This window comes from Columba livia, chromosome 6 (genome assembly GCF_036013475.1).
Source record: "Columba livia isolate bColLiv1 breed racing homer chromosome 6, bColLiv1.pat.W.v2, whole genome shotgun sequence".
NCBI lineage: Eukaryota > Metazoa > Chordata > Aves > Columbiformes > Columbidae > Columba > Columba livia.
Window position 1 is genome coordinate 21,226,870 of NC_088607.1, and position 19,863 is coordinate 21,246,732.

Below are 19,863 nucleotides of genomic sequence, written 5' to 3' on the forward strand. Positions count from 1 at the left end.
CTGCTTTCCCTGGGACTGTGTTGTTTCATGCAGTGTGGCTGTTGGCTTGCAGTGATGCTGTATTACTGCAAACAGCAATGGCTATGGGGGACCTCCAGGCTCATTGTGTCTATACGCATAAGTGTAGGCAACACCCCCATTCTAGATGAAAATGTAAATTGAAGAGGGAGTTTATTCTCAGCAGCCACCCACATCTCCCTCCTGGGGGTCTTTGGCTGGTGAGACTCCTAGGAGGACATAAGAAAGGCACCTGCTACTCATCCTGCACCTCTCTAAATTAACTGCAGGAGGATGGTCAGAAAAGGGAGAGTATGTGTGGAAAAGGAGAGGAGGGGAAAACTGGATAAAGTAGAGGACAATGCATAAGCAGCACAGCACTGTTAGAAATGTGGGCTGTTGCACCACAAATCTGGAGGTCAGTCTGTAAGCAAGAGAAACTGTGTCTGTGTGTGTGTGTGTGTCTGCACACACCCTGGGAGTTTTGGGGGTACGTCTTGCTCAGGAGGACTTCAGGTAAGGGAGGGTTAACAGCTTACATCACAGAGAGCAGTTTGGACAGAATGCTCTGCTTCTAAACCTTATAGTGCTGCTGAGTTTGGCAGGGTTTGGTACTATCTGAAGACAAGCTGGTCTGGCTTCAGCTGTATTTGTGTGCATCTCTGCTTGTGTATTTGTGTCTCTAGGAATGCTCGCCTGTTTGGTTTTTTGTATTTCTGTGTTAGGATCACTGGTTTCTACTTATCTGTGCTTATGTACTGGAGTGAGTGGCAGGCTGGACCCGTATTTTTGTGCATGCCTATGGACACCTGGAAAAATGTGTATGTTAAGCCATGTATAATGTTGCCTAATAGGAGAATGCATACTGTGGATCATACCGATATCTGGGCACATACAGCTCAGTATTAGTGCTATGTACTTCTGTGAATGACAGGTATTTGTACTCACATTTTGAGCATATATGTGAATGTTGTATATTTGTATGTATATTCTGTGTGTATGTGTTGTTACATACTTGGAGTTTCACTGTATCTTTGTGGTTGCTGGATATGAATATGTAGCCTGTTGGTGCTGTGCACTTCTGTATATAGTTTGTACAGATGTGTATTTGCATTGGGGTTATATATTTGTGTGTATGCTGTATATATATATTGGTTGTTCTTGCCTGTGTGAAGGCTGTTTATTTATGTAAATAGTTTGTATTTGTTTACATAATTTAATTTTGTACATGTGAACTTAAGGAAATTGCGTTGAGTTCCAGGTTTTCATTTAGCTAGTGTATGTATATTTTTGTAAGTTATTTGTTTATTCAGAAATTACATCTAATTGACATGCACCTGCATTAGTACCTTCTTGTGTCCCAGTTTGCGTTCTTGTGTCTTTAAATGTTAATGGCTGTTTTGTGAGTCTTATGCATAGAGTTTTTCTTGAAGTTTGTGTGAGTGCCGTGAATGTGTGCTAGTCTGACTGTTTACTTATGGGTACCTAGTCTGTGGTTAGATCTCCTTCCACTTTTTGATTCATTCCTGGGAGGTGCTGTTGCAGGTAATGTGTCAGCAGCTACAAGTCCTCCCAGTGTCTCTGCCTGCTCGTGTCCACCACCGCAGAGGCTGCTCCCTCACTCTGCTGGTGCCTGTCTCTCCCTGGAGCTCCTTGTCCACTCCAGATGAGTTGTACACTGGGTCTGCCCACATTCAGGGGGGTGACTTACATTGTTTGTGGACGTAAAGTATATGGGAGCCAGAGGGAGCATGGTGCCTAGACCCATGAGAATCCCAGATTAATGTACAGTGGATGACAGAATAAACTCCAAGAGAGATCAGGAAAAGCTGGCAATGTGCAGGCAAATGGTATTTTAGATGGTTGTTGGCAACTGGTGTAACAGTGGATGGGGGTGCCATAACAGGGGGAGACAGGGATGGCACTGTTTGGGGTCACATGACACAGCAATGAGACATAAGGGCAGTACAGCTATGGACTGAAGGTGACATGTCACTGAGGCACAACAAAGTGACATGCCGATAACCCAGGCTGATCTATCAGAACAGGGAGGGCTGGTAAACCTCCATCAAGAATCAGCTGAATAAGGCAAAGGAGAATGGGAGGAGCAGGGTGAAGAAGATCAGGCAAATCAAGGGACCTGTACTGTGGCTGTAGGAGCCAGGTCACTGTCCGTGTGGGACAAGCAGTGTCTCCACGAGGAGATCACTTGCATCGTGGTGTGAAGGGCAGGGGCAGTCTGTTAACAGTGGCTGTTTGCATCACAGTGATGGAGAGCAGGGATAACACAGTGATGAGACATCAGGTGATGGACATATCCTGTGATGGTAGCCATGGACCATAGGGACTGCGTGGGCAGGGGCACAATTCCCAGTTGCTGGAAAAACAAAGAACCTAACGGGCAGTAAAACAAAAACAAAGGAGACTTGGAAGCACCTGACAGCCCTAATTCATCACAGCCCAAGATTTTTTTTCCCCCCTCATGTTCCCATTATATTTGTTTGTAAAAGTGGAAATCAATTTTGAAGGTAATTTTCTGGAAAGAATGGAAGGGAGGTGGGAGGGCCGGATAAGGCAGAGATGGCAAGAGAAAAAAAAAATTTAGGCCAGGCACAGCCCAGGGGCAGCTCTTGGCAAGGTGAAAGAAAATTGCATATTCAATCTCCATCCATGAATCTCCCTTGCTGCTGCCCGCCTCCTGCTCGAAAACAATGAAGGCTTTCTCCCCTACGCTGCACAACGCCTGAGTATCAGCGCTCACTTTAACTTCAGGGTCATTAATTCACCTGATTATTGCAGGAGAGGAGAGGGTTGCAGAGGCATCCATTCTAAAGAGCCCTCCCTTAGCTCATCCTTTTATTAGTTTGGGTTGGGGGGAGTTGAGATAATGTGTTGTCTCGGACTCAGTTTAAAAATGGGAGGGGTTGAAGAGGGGGTGGAAAGAGGTAGAGGTGGAATGGGAAAGATGTGGCCCAGCTTGTTGTGGAAGGGAGGGTCAGAAAGCAGTCATTCTTGCATCCCTCTGCTGTGGTGTTATTGCAAATTAAAAGTAGCATGTTCCACTCCATAGCTATCTTTCAGGGAGGGGAGGGGCATGGGTATATGTCGGCATGGGGATGGGGGGGATCTTATCATTGCTTCTTCAGCAGCGTAGTGTCACCCTGTGAGGTGACATTTGAATTTACAATTCCGCTGAGAAAAGCCATTAATTCACAAATTAACATTTCTCCCTCTCTCTCTCTAGCTCTCTCTCTCTTCCCCTCTCTCTCTCTCTATCTCACATGGATGTGCAAGCAATTGAAAAGACAAAGGAAATAGCCTTAAGGAAGAGACTTTACTGCTACTCTGTCTGTGCAGAGATTGCTACTACTGCTTCTAGATAGATAAACCAATTACCTGAGCTGCTCTGTTCATGGCAGCCTGCTATTACCTCCTTTTGTAGAGCTGACTCCATTGCTGGATTACACTATGTGTATCTCATTAATGTAAACCAGCACGATACTGGGCACTGTCCCTGACCCTTCTTGCCACAGCCCATTGCTCTGCAGTGGAAGAGGGAACTGGGAGAGGAGCCAAGAGCAGAGGTGATGGTAGGCGCAACATACTTCCTAATGCAGAGGGACCACAACACACAGAGAACCTGCTTAGAATATCTGTGCTGAGCTTAGAAGAGATGAGGGCTTCCCTTTTACAGGAGAGACTGCATGACATTAACCTTGATCTCCTTCATGTCTTGGTGAGCACTGAAAGTGCTGTGCAAGAGGCATCAGGTATGGCACCAGGTCTGGGCAGCCCCTTGCAGTTCAATTCTCAGCATTATCCTGAGTTTCCTCCAGGTGTAGAAATGCATGTGGTAGGCAGATGCAGAGGTATGAGTACGAAAGCTGCGTATACATTGCTAGAGGCAGACGTAGCTGACTGCTAACTGACTCACACAGGTACAAGACAAACCTCAGGATAAGAAGCAAAAATAAGCACTCTAGCTTATGAACTGAGAGGACCAGATTCCTCTGTAGTGCAGCTCCTCTGAAAGCCAGTCAGTGATGCCTGTGGAGATGTTCTTGCCAAACACTGGACACTACTTCCACACAGCCCCCAGTCCTCTTCTGATTCCCTTTATTGCTCTCTCCTGACATGCTCTTTCTCACATGCTTATTTCAGCTACCACTGCTGTTATGGATACTTGGACAGCACGTGTGTACAGTAGACACACACACGCAGGGACTCAGCCGCTCACTGATGTCACCCCAGGCACATGTCTGTGACACCAGCAGCCTGCCTGTGCACACTCACAGCCCTGCAGACACGGCTGCTCCTCATCTGCCCGGCTGAGGTCCCCTTCAGTGGCTGAAGGCTGGCTGCTGGAGTGCACACTGGCAGGCAGCTTTCTGAGCATCTTCTGGTGCTCTCTGCAGACAGCCTTGCAGGAACACACCTGGCTACCCTGCCCTTTAACCTGGTCACACACCTACATGTGTTTGAGGAGAAAATGACCTAGCAGTGTGCTTTACATAAAGACTTGTATGTTAGTCTTTTCTCACTAAGAATTCTACCTACATAAAATTAGACAGAAATCTTCACCAAGAAGTTTTTCACCCCATAAGGGTTTGATGGGCCCTGTTCAAGCCGTTCTCCCAACTTTCATGAAAGGCAGAAGCTTGCAGGGAGCAGTTCTCCAGGTAAAACAGAGCAGAAATGCTGTTTTTGGAAGCCTGGTCTCCATGTGCTTAGCGTGTAGAGTGTGTGCCCTTCTTTGGCATTGCCTTGGCTCCTTAAATCTTCCTAAAAACTTGTCCTCTAAACAAGAGGATCTGCCTCTCTGACATTCCCAGTGCCCCACGCCATGCACAGCACATGGCCGGGGAGCAGCATCCCGCAGCCGGTGCTGGAAGACAGATCACGATCAGCAGAGGCATCGGCAGGCACTGCCAGTAATTCAAACCATCCTGACCGTTCAGTGAACCTGAACCTGCTGACCTTGACAGCACCAGACAGCAGCGGCCTCAGGAATCCCAACCTTTGCAGAGTCGTCAGCAGAGGACGGCTCCCGCTCTCTCCCTTTCTTTCTCTCCCTCTCCCTTTCTGATCACATCCCAGCAGCCAGGGGGGCCCGACAGTCAATCCCCAGTGCACCAATTAGCTCCTAATTCGGCTACCTCTGCACTCCCAAGTCTACATCAATGTAATGTTAAGCATCGCTTGCTCTTCGTAGATGTAAATCATTCCTATAGAGGCATGTCGTCTTGTGCTAAAGGAAAACACTAAGCACCTTGTACTCAGTTAGGGCCAGATAGAAGCCCCTCCTCCTCCTAAAATGGGGGCTGCTGTTGTTTGGAAGGAAAGCAGGAGCTCTTTGCTTCCCCAAGTGATAGCATCAGATCCTCCAGCCTTGTTTCACTGGATCCCAGAGGGAAGCAACAAGATCTCAGCAGGTGATTAGCCCATGACAATCCTGCCTGGATAGATGAGGGGCAGGGAGGTGACTCGAGTGGAGAGAGAGAGAGAAAAAAAAAAAACAGTGCTTAATTTTGCCACAAGAAATTGCACTGAAGAAAAATGAAGTTTGTGAATATTTTAAAACTTTTTCAGAGAGTACTGGTTTTCCTTCAGCTACCTCTGTGGCTGCCAAGCAAGCCTTGAAACAAACAGCATTTTGTGCGGGCCTGCACAGGCTAGGCGAAACTCTAAGACCATGCCTACGGAAGGCAACTTTGTTAATAGCAGATGGCCTCAGAGAAGTAGCTACAGATATCTATCTATTGAGACAAGAGGAGACATCCGTAATTCTTTGAAGGTGATTTTTTTCATGCATCATTCAGATAAAATAAAGGACACTTTGAATAGGTGTCAGATACAACTCATGTCCATTTTAGGGCCCTTTAAAATGTCAGAGTTTTGTCAAGAGGCCTAAAAATAATGCCTAGGTCTACATTTCTCCTTTGGTTTTTCCTTCAACCAGCCAAGCATCCTGCTGCTTACATCCCGTCAGGTTCAAAGAACAAAGTCCTCCTCCCACACTGGTCAACAGCTCCAGGAAAACACACAGGAACACAGTGCTGGAACAGGAGCTAGGTCATGGGTATTGCTGTTTCTATTTGGATGTGGAGTAGGTCAGGATTTCTTTCTCTCACTGGCTCTGCCTTTTATGAGGGCTCAGAGGTGTTATTCTGCTTTTAAGCTAGGGGATATGCATCATAACAGGTTTGCAGGCATCTGATTAAACCTTAATGAGGTGGTTATTGTGTATGAAATGTCCATCAAGTCTTGACTGCCTTCTAGTCCTCTCTTAGATGCTTTAGAAAAGGCTGTTAGGAAGGTCAGGTACACTTCCACGCTTGGTTTCCCAAAGGAGTTGTTGGGGTTTTTTTGCTTTGGCTTTTGGTATCTAGTGTGGGAAGAGAGAGGCCTCGAACAGAAGAGTTGACCTTGCAAGCAGATCAAAACTATCCTAGAGTTTGGAACAACTTTACTAAATCCCAGCAAATTAAAAAAAATACCTCACTAGCTGATTCTCAAAGATACTTACGGCTTTTCTCTGCACAGCCCTCTCTTGTTTGTGAAACTGATTGCTACCCACGACTGGGCCCCTTCTTGTTTGGGGACTACCTCTTACAATTTGAAACATTACAGTCATGTATGTCATATCACTATAGGCTCCTTCATATACCAATAAAGGCCTTTACATGAGCTCATGCAGAGAGATTCCAAATTACTTTAGTAATGATTTATAGTTATTATAAGAATCAGCATTAAAAAAAAAGGAGTTTGCATGGTGACATACCACACAGATTGCTGCATATTGCAAGCCTGTAGCTCTTTCATTGCATGGCATTTTGCAGTTATCCATCCTGTATTATATATTGTTTATTAACCTTCCCATTCTTAAGATCTCATTTACTACTGAAATGTAGCTGACTCTTGGGTGGACCATGGCAGATGTTGAACAATACAACAACAGTGAAATTTTGCTGTGCCATGTCCAAATGAAACCACAGGAGAATTAAGATATGCTGTGGGTAATCACTCAGGCTGGATTTTGTTCAGGACAGCCAGGTTAATGTCTGCACTCTTGCAAAAAATGCCATGGGAATTTTAATGACTCTGAGTGATTGGAGCCTTTGTTTTATGGCACATCAAAAATGGCAGCTCTGAAAACACTCTGCTTGAGCACTGGTTTAGTGCTGACTCAGAAGAGCTTCCAATAACATGATTCACTAGCATCTGCCTCAGGGGCAGGCACAGCCTTCTTTGACTTGCCAGGTTAAGGTAGAGTGTGCATGAGGGAGAAATATGGAAATATGGTGGAATGAAAGGTAGGGAGAGTCTAGAGCAAGGGAAATGGAAGGAAAGGAGGTATTAAGTGGCATGTTAGTGGGGGACCAAGCCAATGGAACCCAGCAGGCTAAAGAGGAATTCGGATTTTCTAGACTGTGCATTAGAGGTGTCCATGGCCTGATGCAGATCTGCTGAGTCCTAGTGCCAGTGGCCTCTCAGGTGCCAGTGCGCTCCACTGGAACCTTGGGGATCTCCCAGAAACTGGGAGATGGGGCTGGAGGTGGACAGCGCAGCTGGGTGCTCCCTCATCTCTAGCGGTCCTGAAAGCAGCGTTGATTTGCATGTCAGGCAAAGCACTGCTTGAGAAAAAAAAACCCTCTGAGTGTGGCGGTGTCAGCGCTCGCTGTTGTTCGACAGTGTAAAATTAAATTAATAAAGCCCCCAACACAGGAAAACATAACAGGAAATTAATGGCCTTTACTGTCGCTCTGATGCAGTCATTTGCAACCCTGCTTTCCGCACCAAAGACTTCATAAATGCAAGCAGTTTCTCTAAACAAGCATAGTTAGGGCTGCATGCGATGTAATTTTTTGCATTGCTGCTGTCCTTTGGAGCTAACAAAAGCCGCCCTTTTTATGTGCTCACCAAAGGGATCCTGCCAAGAAGTAGCTCCCCAACAAATGGGCGTAGGAAGATGAGAGGAGGGAGCTAAGTCATGCCAATGATGCTGAGAACATCTTCTGCCCTGGCAGAGGGAACAGCATAGTGGCAGCAGCTCTCCCCGAGGGTTCTGCACTGAAGTCAATGTTGTGGACACCACAAGAGCATAAATCAGGATAAACCTTCCAGTAAATTTCAGGATGTGTAAATCAGTATAACCATTGAATGCAAGAGACTTGCAGATTTACGCTGATTAGAGCAGGGGTGTCAAACTCGTTTTCACCAGGGGCCACATCAGCCTTGCGGTTGCCTTCAAAGGGCCAAACGTAAGACAGTCCTAAAATTACATTTGGCCCTTTGAAGGCAACCACAAGGCTGATCTGGCCCCCGGTGAAAATGAGTTTGACATCCCTGCCCTAGAGAATCTGACCTGCTGTGTGACAGTTCTACTTGCTATTCCGCCAGCCTAAACAAAGGGAGTGTACTGGGTCCTGGGGACAGCTGCATTTCTATCTGGCTAACAGTCAAGACTCATAGTGCTAGTAAAAGATGTTGGACCCACACTCTGTCCCTCATTACAATGGTATAAACCCCCAGTGCCTCTTCTGAGGTAAAAGAATTGTGGATTTGCAACAACTTGACTGAGCACAGGGTATGTCCCCTCACGTCCAGCACACTTAAAGGTCACAAAGCTGTAGTGACTGCTCACACAGAAGCTGCCAATTTTGACTACCCAGGCTAACATGCCTCATCTCCACACCTGCACAAGCTGTAGTACATGTTGGACACACATGTGAGGCAGCTGTTTCCGGCTTAACAACCAGAAAGGCCTTTACTGGTGTATTCAGTATGGCTGGATGTGCTGATTATTACTACCTAATGCACAAACCTAAGTCTGTATAGACTTAGTTTCCCAGATGCTCTGGGCTGAATTTGCAATCATACACTTAGATGCTGTAGTAAATACATATGATTTTCATACGCATACACACACTTACTTCTTTAAATGCACATTTGCATGCTCCCATGATAATCCAAGACAGATCTGAGTACACACTTCATTACACACTTGCACACACAATTCATTTCATTTACATTCTCATTGAGCATTGCCATTTTGCTCATGTAAGCCCTGCATTAAAGCTGCACTGCCCAGCCTTGCTCCATCTGAGGTGCTCTGTCATTCATAACCCCTGTGTGGAAGGCTCTGCAGCCCCCCAGCTGCCAGGCACCAGCTCACATCTCGCTCATCCTCAGTCAGGCACGCTCGCTTCCCTGCATGAGCAGCCTTCCTTGCTCAACAATTCCTCATCTGAGCTATATCCACATCTTGAAACATAAAATCCCTTTGTTTCTGAGCCTTTCTGCTCTGCGCCTGAGCATGTAAGTAACAAATACACACAATTTATGTGTCACTGACACACTTAAATTACAGAGGCACATGGACCAGCACAGTACCATCAATTTGCATACTCAGATTCAGGCCTGTGGATTCCCTTGAGGGAAATGGACACAGGAATCTGAAGAACTGCAGAGTTCACAAAGGCTGATACACTTCTGTGAGGTGATATTCCTCCAGCACTCATCTCCCAATATCCCTGTTTCTGCAGCATACTATACATAACCTGAACTTGCACCATACCTTCTTTCACTATCACAGTGTAGATCCCTGGTAACATTTCTTCTCTATGCACTGTTGAGTATTTCCAGCCCCTTCCTTGCTCTGTCATCTCTATCCTGCACTCACCTGGGATCCTTTCCACTGAATCTAAGGTTCCCCTTTCCTCCCACCAGTTCAGTTATCGCAATCAAAGCCCCGACAATTCATGCAGCACTGCTACATGCTGCAATACAGAACTGACCCATCTAGAGATGACTCCTCTCACACTGCCCAAAAGGCTGCAAAAATTCTTCTGGAAGGAGATGTAAAATGCCTGTAAATTTTACACCCTTCCTTTTCCAAACCCTACTGAAGAGGGCAAGAAAGTTACACAGGGAAAAACATCACCAGATTAGGGCTGCCAGTCCTTGCCCTTGTCCCTGCTGTGGGGAGCACAGCATCAGTTTAGTAACCATTGAGGATGCAAATAGAGTCTCTAGAAACATCATGATATCCAGACTGGGTCAGCTTGTGCAGACCAGGACACCAATACCAGACACTTCTGACCCTGTGAAAACGTGTGATCTGCTCTCTCAGCTGAAGTCTTTGTCCTTGATCTCTCCCTTGGCTGGGGATCGGCTCAGAAGCAGATGCAGGAGGTCCACTATTTGCAGCAGGAGCTCCATGCCAGGGTCTGAAGCCCAGGTCTGGCAGTGGTGGGCTCCATCCTGGACCCACGCCAAACGCAGTGTGAGGGTCTGTGCAGTGCTGGCTGCCATGAATGACAAGCACCGGCTATCGATCGCGTTCTGAACTCGGCCCAGCCGATAGAAGGTAATTAATGACTCCATTTGCCTCAGTACCGAGGAGAACAATTGAGTTTGAAACTGCAACAACTGGCAGTGCGGGGAGAGGCCCCCCGGGACCTCCGGGAGAGCTGCCTGACAGCCCGGGCTGCGCGGGGACACCGGAACACATCAGAGGGGGAAAAAAGAGAAGGGAAATCGGATAAAGGGAAAGAGCAGTCTTAACACAAGGGCTGACTTGGGCAAGGGCAGCACACGGAGCCGTGAGTACCCAGAGGGTGGGACAGGGCTGCTCTGAGTGAAGCACCCCAGTGGGGACGGTGACAAAGCAGGCTGCAGGAGAGGACATGGTGGCCTTGCTGGCACATTTCAGCAGCTGGCTCAGCACCACTGCATTAGACAGATGCGTTTCCCTTGGAGGCTTTGACAATTAGATGGGTTCTGCTGTGTCACCTGGCTGGCAGTTCTCATGCCAGTCACATTCACTTTTATGATGACTGTGATTTTTATTGGTAATGCTGCGAAGCTCCAGCTGAGATCGGGGGGGCCCTCAGGCACACTTGTCACGGGGTAATAGCCCCCACCCCAAAAGGAAACAGTATCTTCATGTTTGTGTGCCAGCTGCACAGCTTCTCATGACCTTCCTACGTGTTTCTGTGCGTAAAGGTCTTCCTATGTCAGCAATACTTCTGAATTATTTGTTGAGATGGCCCCTTCCCACCCTGCGCACGGGTACTCTGTGTCACCAGTAGCCAGCTAAGTAACTGCATTACTCTGCTTTATGCTACTTGTACATGACGGTGTCTTTGTGACTTCCAGACCTGGGAATGTCTCTTTGTTTTGGAGCTATTTAATGGGCATATTCCCTGTGTCAGATGTAGTTAAGGTTGTTCCTGTGTCCTCTGCACAGCATTTCCTTGTTATCTGTCAGGATACTTCTGTGACACTCGTGGAGCATTTCTGTGTCTCGTGTCGAAGGTTTATGCTGAACAGTGGCTGTGTGCGCTGCCTCGGCAGCCCCTCGAGAGGAGAGATGTTTCCTGTCACATGTGCAAGGCCAGTCCTGATCAGGCTGACAGCAACTGTGCGCTCTTGTGAGGGACACAGTGACCGAGGCCATGGTTCACCTCTCAAGCTGTTTGTTAAGATCCTTCTTATTTAAGAGAGAGGTGTCCCTGTGTCACAGTACCACAGAGTTTCTACCGCCAGCAGAAAGGGAACTGGGAAAGGCGATGATGTTCCTACAGGCACAGCTGGCGCAGTTACCGAGGTGGCATCCCCAGACTCACCCTGCAGCTGAAGCCTTGCTTCACCACAGTGCCCCTTCCAAGAGCCACTTTCTTGGCAAACCCCCATCCCTTAAGCTTTTACTCCTTGAACTGTTCTCCATCAGTTGAAGTGACTGTTGCCCACCACATTGCCATTCTTCATGAGATCTGCTTGTCTTTCCCAACCCAAATTTTCCCCATGAGCCCTCCCTTCACTTTCACCCACAGTTTTCCGACGGTCCCCATCTCTTCCCCAAAGTCGTCTCTGCTCCTTACTGCCACCTTTGCTCATATCCATGCAGTTTTCAGCTCCCATACTTTGTGTATTACAATATTTGAGGCTTAGTCGAACTCACAGAGTCATACACTTAGGTGAGAATTGCAGCTTTGATCTTGATCTAAGACCAGGTATAAGTGTCTGTCCCTCACAGTTTCAGGGAAAAAATGAAAACCCATCCTCTGTGGGTTTTGACATCAGAAAACAAACACAGGGGATTTACAGTCTTTTGGTTTTGAAGAAAATATAATGATCCATGACGGTGAATGTCTCAGCATTATCAACACAAACATATAAATCTGTCTTTCAGGATCATCTCTGTGAAACCTTCTCTGCTTCAAAAGTAAAATCCATATGCACAGCTCATATTATTGCTCTGTGACGTTTGGGATTTGGGTGCCTTACCATTATTAAGTCCAATCGTACTGCAAGCTGTCTACACAAAGTCCACCTGCAGGTAGCCTACAGGCCTGTGTCTAAAGTTTGTTTTCTTTTGTAGATTTAAAGCTTAGGCCATGGCAGAGTGCCTCTCTGTGCCCCATGTCCACAACTCCCACCTCAGCTAAAGCATTGCCTTTCTCCTTACAACTTTTCCGCCTCTCCCTATCTATTTGCTTGCTTTGATCATTCTGATTTCTTATCTAACCCTGTTCCTTCCCTTTTTCCTCCCATCATCCTTTTCTTTCATTTTCCACTGATTATACAGGTCCTTTCTTATCAGCTGGTCCTGAGTTTCCTAAATGCATATACGCAGTTACGTGAGCGCACACACACACACATGCTGACACAAATAAATAAATAAATAAAAAGGTCAGTGAGCAGAGCAGCAATAACCCCTAAAACAGTACTATCAGAGGGACATGATTGATCAATTGAATTCCATAGCGGCTGAAAAATGTGGGATTAAGTAGTGTATTATACGCACAATGAGTTGAGGCATGATGTTCATTTCAAGTTCATTTCGCCAGCCCTCTGCCACCAGATCAGGCAATCAATAGGGGCAGCAGATATCATATATCACCTCTCTCCATGCTAGGGAGAGAGCACCATAATCTCTCGCAAATTTAGAGTGACAGATTTGTCAAGATCTGAAGGGCCTCTGAATAAATGAAGGAAAAGAGACTCCTACAGCAACTTGGGAAAGCTGTGGTTTGAGCCGCTTCACACAAAGGCATGGCCTGTGCACACATGGGAGACATGCGTGTCTGCAGGCAGACATGAGCTGCAAACACATGTGCATGTGTGCACTAGTCTGTGCAACCATGCAGGGCAACTCACTAAGGGTAAAATCCAGTTTAATGACAATCAATGGAAGTTTTACCATATACACGAACACCTGTCCACTCACACCAAACACCACACATAGTGTAGGGCTGCCATCCTTGAAAATCAAATACAGCCTAAACCAGTCACCACAGACAAATGGCTGCTCAGACCTGTACAGTGATGCAGAATCTAAAGAATACCAGAATAATGATCTCCAGCAAAAGCACCCATGTGTATTAGCATCATGGTGTGCACAGTCACACACACTGACTGACACACGTGGAAAAATCCTGAAAGGCAAACAGCTTCACAGGCTGCAGACAGGTTGAGACAAATGCTGATACAGGAACACACATTGTTTTTTTTTCCCCAAGCTTGGACCCAGGAGTTGCGTGCCAGTTTTCTACAGGGAGGACCAGACAGAAATACCTACTGGAACTGGAAGCATGAGCCTTGAGCTACCCTAGTCCTCCTGAAAGCCACCCCCTGTAATAACAGCCTAGTCCATCTAGAACACAAAAACTGCAGTGTGCAGTGTACAGTCCACCAAGCCTGATCTTTGCTTTGTTTTCTTGTAGTCAAATGTGTCATGAACTCCAGCTTTCAGGAACTTGAGAATTTTCCCTTGTGCAAATAAGCCTGAGGAGAGGACAAAATGCCAGGGATCAGTGCCAGTAAACAGCCCTGCTCTGGCTAGGAGTGAAAAAAAAAGAGAGAAGAGGCTACTCAAGGGAAGGCTGCTGGCTGGGACAAATCAATATGTAATACTTTCTATGGTCTTGCAAGTGGTACTGTACTACGTTACTGTATATAATGTACTATTGATTATATCATATCGTATAATCACCTATAAACGGATATATCTCATAGCCAGAAGGCAGCAGGCTCAGTTATAACTCTAGGCCACCAGTTGGGCATTAACTGTGCCAGGAAAATACTCATCTTGGCACCATTCATGAACTAAAAGATGAAGCTGCGGATTGTCATGGTTGTGGCTGTTGCACAGTGAATGCCACTCCAGGCTCCCGGGAGCATCGGCTGCCCACGACCACCTCGCAATTGCACGGGGGAGGGTAAAGGTCTATACAGATCACTCAACCAGTTTCTTAACAGGCATTAAGTTTCTGAGTTTCACAGATTGGAAGCCACCAAGAAGGCTGAAGTATGAGGAACAGAAGTGAGTAAGCAGGGAGGTAACTGCAGCACAAGAGGGAGAACCTGATCTTAGGTTAGACGGGGTGATTATCACACCATCAAACTTGTGCCTGATGAAGCACAGTAGGTGGAGATTCAGGTATGGAGGTACATGAGCATGGATGAGACAGGATTATAGCCAGTCTCACCAAAGTTAGGCTAAAAGGTGACAGCAGAAAGATACTCAGCACGGTTGGAGAAGATTATAATGAGCAGACTTGCCTGAGATGAGATGAGAGATTATGACAAAGGAAGATTCACTTCAGCTGGGACAGGAGGTTATAGCAGACAGACTCACCTTGGATGTGACAGATGCTAATAGCAGGAAACTCACTTAAAATAAAAAGGGGTTATAACTGAGATAAATGCACCTCATTTGACTTGGGGGATAACAGGGAAAAAAAAAAATAAACCAACAAAAACCAAACCACCACACCCAACACAAAACCAAAACAGGTGGGTGATAAGATGGTTTATCACAGACAACGATTCAGTTTGGATGAGGCAGGGCATTTATAATGGACTCACCTCTAAGGGAATGAGTGGGCTGTAAGAGCCGTGGGAAAGCACAACAGAGAAAGACACACCTGGAACACAGCAGGAGGCAGTGCAGGGAGACCGGACTGTCAGAGGGATATTACACGGACAGAGATGCACTTCTGGGGATGCTTCTACCAGAAAAATAAGCGCTTTTTTTTCCTAGTAAGAACAAAGGAATACCAGGAAGGTCGATTCCCACTGAGTAGGACTAGGTTTTGTAATACAATAATTCATTTTGGATAGAAAGGGGCACTGACAAAGATTCTTCTCATTTTGGAGGGAGTTTTATAACAGAGTTATGGGTTGTGATAAATCACGAGCTACATGTAGGAGAATGGGACAGAGCTCTTAACAGAAACCAACGTATTTAGGATGGAACAGATGCTCCACAGGGAGAGACTTGTCCCTGGTGAAACACGGAATAAGAAACAGGATCATTCCTGTTATCTAAGGGGGATGAAAGACACATCTGGGGTATAACAGGACAAGATCAGATAAGAAGGAAATGACATGAAAGCTATAACTGCTACTGGGACTGGGGAGCTCCAAGAGAGGCTGACTCCCTTCCAAGCTGTAAGAGAGCCCTTTCTTCATTCCAGGCTTCCTCAGCCCTCTCCAGTACAGGTCCATCCTCAACACTCTGGTTTCTCTGTGAGCTGCCTCTCCAGTAGCCTCCTAGCGATGCTAATCGCTGTGTTTTGCTCCCATTTTATGCTCAGCAATGGAGATTTGGCAATTTTTAACACTGAAAATCAGCGGAACCGAAACTCATCTCCGAGCTGAGCACCATTCTTCACAGCCTCACTCATCCCGGGGAGGAGAGTCCCACCGAGGCCATGGGAGCAGCCCGGCTGCCCCAGCAGACAGGAGGGGGCTCCCCTCGGGTCCCCGCAGCCTCCCTGTCCTGCAGGAGGGACACAGCTCCCTGGGTGGAGGCGGAGGGCCCCACTCTTTCCCACTACATCCTTGTCCCACATCCCTTGCTGATCTGAGCCAGGGTGGTGCTAACTCCCTGTTTTCTCTGTCTGTGCCCTGCAGATGTATCCGAGGGCTCAGTTCCCAACGGAGATTCCCAGAGCAGCGTGGACACTTTGCGGAAGCACCTTCGTGGCGACACTTTCACCCAGCAGCAGCTGGAAGCTTTAGATCGAGTTTTTGAGCGTCCTTCTTACCCTGACGTCTTTCAAACATCAGAACACATCAAATCTGAGCAGGTGAGGGTCTGGCCTGGTAATGGGGACCCACAGAATGATGGCAGGGAGATTCCCTCACCAAAATCACTCTCCCCCTCTTTACTCAATATTCTCCCACTGACTTGTTACTGCACATACATCACATTTACCTGTCACAACATTTTCTAGTTGTAAATACATCACCATGCTGATGCACACATACACAAGCTCTACCTCCTCTCATGAACATGCACACGGTGTTGTCCCTAAATCCCCATGTCCGCCTCTCCCTCTGCACACAAACCTGCAGGTACGCGGCATGTTTTTGCCATGCACACACAAACACTGCCATACACGTTCACTGGCACACAGCATTGCATGGAAACTCCTGCACCCTCAGATCACATCGGTGACCAGCGAGACACAGGGTTAGGCTTTAACGGAGCATTTTCCATCATAGTCCAAAGCTGAAGACTTGACTCCCATCTCCAACCTAGTTTTCCGCACTTACGTAGCTCTGCCCCCCTTTCCCTTACCCCCCTGCTTCCCCAGCCTTTTATCCCAAAAGCTGTTTGTCTTAATAAAATGAAAATCAAAAGTCTTTTTAAACCGCCCCAAGCCATAAACCAACAAAGGAAGAGAAGGAGAGGCTGGCTGTGGACTCCCTTCATCCCAGAGTCCCTGGGTTTATTACAATGAATAACCTTTATTTACTTTCATTAGACTATTAAGCACCAGCACAGTCATTTTTCCCCCTGAAACTCTGAGCAGGGCCCATAAAGCAAATCCGAAGCCTAATTGAGTTCATTTTAATTTCTCTCCGATCACAGCGAATTACTCTGGTGATAAATCAGGGGGCAGGCTCACCCCCAGTAGAAGGCCTAATTTGCAGCTAATTACAAAACTGATTTCTACAGGAAGATCAATACGAGAAGGAATTGGAAATGACTAGGCAGTCCTAGCCAAGCAGGGACAGGGGCGGGGAGGGGGCAGCGTGTGGGGAGCCTGCTGGAGTGGGGGAGATGTGGGGAGGGGGTTGGGGAAGCGCATGGAAAAAAAAAAACAGAGCAGAAAGAGCAGAAAATCAGTTTTAATTTAACGTAATATTAATCAGAGCAACTTTTCCTGCTGTTTTGTAGCCTTCCTGGTTTCTCCAGCTCCCACATCTGGTCCGGAGGCTGCCACAATAAAAAGGCAATTACCAGAGCCTTTCGGACAGGACACCCTTTCAGATTCAATGGCTCGCCCCCTCCCACCCTTCTGTTAGCCATGTGCCTCCCCCCTCCCCAATTTCATACCCCAGTGCACAGAGTGACAGAGGCAGGGGATGAAGCTTCTTTGTTTGTTTTTAAAGAGCGAGGACAGAGGTAGCAGCAGAGGGGAGGCAGAGGACCCAGCAGAGAGCCTGGCTACTCTGGGCCAGCACTGTCTGCTTCCTGCAGCCCACCTGTCCCAGTCACGTCATTGCAGTCCTCTGCCCAGCTGTCCTTGTCACCAGGGCAAACATCTCAGCCAAGAGGAGGGGAGGTGGATTTCCCATGTCTTCTCCCCTGGGGTGGCACAGGCAGCCATCCCCATCCCTATCACACCGAACGAAGGCTCAGTCACACCACAGATAATGGGCCAGATCCCTCATCCCACTTCCCCTTCCCAGTGGCGCAGAGGCGGGTGGGACAGCTCATCCTAGGAAACCGCCCCCCTCTTCCCCCCACAACCCTCTTGTCACTTCATCTTCTCCGTATGCTCCTCCTCCTCTTCCTCCATCTGTGCAGGGGTTTGCATCTCTCCTCTTCCTCCCCCTCATCTGTACACCCTTCCCTTTCTCCTGGCGCATCAATAGCGAGCTGTCTTTCTCCTCTCTTCCCCAGGGTAATGAGTACTCCCTCCCAGCTCTGACCCCTGGTCTCGATGAAGTCAAATCAAGTCTATCCACTTCTGCTAACCCAGACCTGGGGACAAATGTGTCAGGACCCCAGACGTACCCTGTGGTGACCGGTAAGCTGCTTGACCAAACAGCAGAACCAAGCTTTTTATTTATTTCCCTCATCACCATTAGCTTCTGCTTTTTCTGCTAACGCAAGAGATCCCTCTGTGGCAAACATGGAAAGAGACAGAAAGAATGTGGAGGACGTAAGGGCTCAAGAGAAGCTTGAAATCGAGAGTACTGGCAGTTTTGGGTACACCTAGAGGTGCCCAGGTGTGAATCAGACAGGCAAACCCAAGTGTGGATCAGGAACTTGTGTGCCCAGATGGGGCTTAGGGATGGATGTTGGTGGAGGACAAATATGTCCAAATACACACTGTCATTTTTTTCTTTGTGTCTGAGAACAGGAAGGTCGTGGCTGACCCATGACCCACTTGGTTTTCTTGGAGAGAAATAATAATTTAAGCTTTATTCAGCTCTGGCATTTGGAAGGGGCATTTGCAATCTAAATACTGAGCTCTGCTGAACTGTGACAGCTAAACTCCCTCTTCCTTAAGCCCATGAGTCTCTAACAGCAGCTGGCAAAATAAATTTGTTCACAGCTTTCCCCCTTCCCTCATGTGTGGGCACATTAACCTCAGGAGTGTCGGGGAGAGTAGGAAATGAGAGCAAATGCAAGACAGTAAAGGAATCGAGATTCACAGAAGTAGGAGGCAATTTCTGCAGCAGCTGCACTGGAGGTTGTATCTCCATGTTTTCCTGCAGAAGGCCCTGCAAACAGCCTCGGAGGTCAAAGCAGCTCGTGGCTGAGGCAGACAGTCATTGCTTGTTCAGTAAACACTGAGCAAAGGCATATTGTTGTACACAACCTCAGGCTACCAGGAACTTTGGGACCGGGGCAGGATTAGTAACAGTTACCTCAAATACAGAGGATATCCAGGGTGAGGTCTGCAAAATGTTGTGGAGAACCATGGGGAGGTGAACTGCATGTTTAGAGTGTGTCTAGAAAGCGTGACATCCTCAGATTTTTTTCATGGCTTTTACTGCTATCAGGCTTGATCCAGGATCTTTGTAGCCATGCAGTTACTTAGCCGGCCAGAAAAAAATGGCTCAGTTGTGGCAAAATTGTTCCATCTTTCATTGTATTTGCATATGGAAAAGAAAACTCAGCCAGTGTCCATCTACCATTTAGCAGATCTGCATTTCTTACAGGAAACACTTTCCTGTCTTTGGAGGGCAAAGCCAGTAGGAGAGCAGTACTGTCCCTCCTGCATGGGAGGCAGATCCCCATAGCTGGATGTAAAGGTGAGGTGCCTAAAATCAGAGTTTAAGGTTCAAATGGGCCATTAAAATAATCCTTTTTAGTCCTTTTGCCTAAGTGAAGAGAATGCATTCCAGCCTGTTAATATGGAAGCAGAATTCCCAAAGGCTGGGGATGCTGCACAAGCTTTGGACATGACTCTCACAAGGGGATGGCAGGAGACAGATTTGGCCTCACAGAAGTGGTTGTGGGTTGAGGCAGAAAATCGTCTTCATGTCTCCCCCACCCTGTGCCATCCTCACTCTATTCCCTGCAACACTCCCATCTCAGCTCGAGAACATCCCCATCTGATCCATCTGGATCCAAGAGTGAGAAAAGTTCATTTCAGACCCAGCTTGACATTCCCAGGTGGCAACTTAGCACTAACATCTCAATCTGTATGCGACATTTCAATCAGCACAGAGTAACAAAAGCAGAACTATTAGTGTTGGGAGCTGTTCACTGGTGGTAATGATGGGGAAACTCAGAAACTGGAAACGAAAAGGGAAAAAAAAACCCTCAACACCCTGAAAGGCAACAGGGGAAGAGGGGCAGAGAATTTTTCCTCTGCACTTAGGCCAGGA

General features: G+C 47.2%; 1 protein-coding gene across 18 annotated transcripts in view; it reads left to right on the forward strand.

The window, feature by feature from the left end:
- Window positions 1-19,863, forward strand: part of PAX2 (paired box 2) — a 96,617-nt gene that overhangs the window by 55,186 nt on the left and 21,568 nt on the right. For 16 of the 18 annotated variants that reach the window (XR_010473318.1, XM_065066545.1, XM_065066540.1 and 13 more), the window contains 2 exons: window positions 15,922-16,097; window positions 17,924-18,050. Coding sequence is in view for 17 of the 18 variants with exons in the window: in XM_065066545.1 (XP_064922617.1) it covers window positions 15,922-16,097; window positions 17,924-18,050 (303 nt within the window). In the remaining variant the exon portion in view is untranslated. 18 annotated transcript variants of the gene reach the window in all.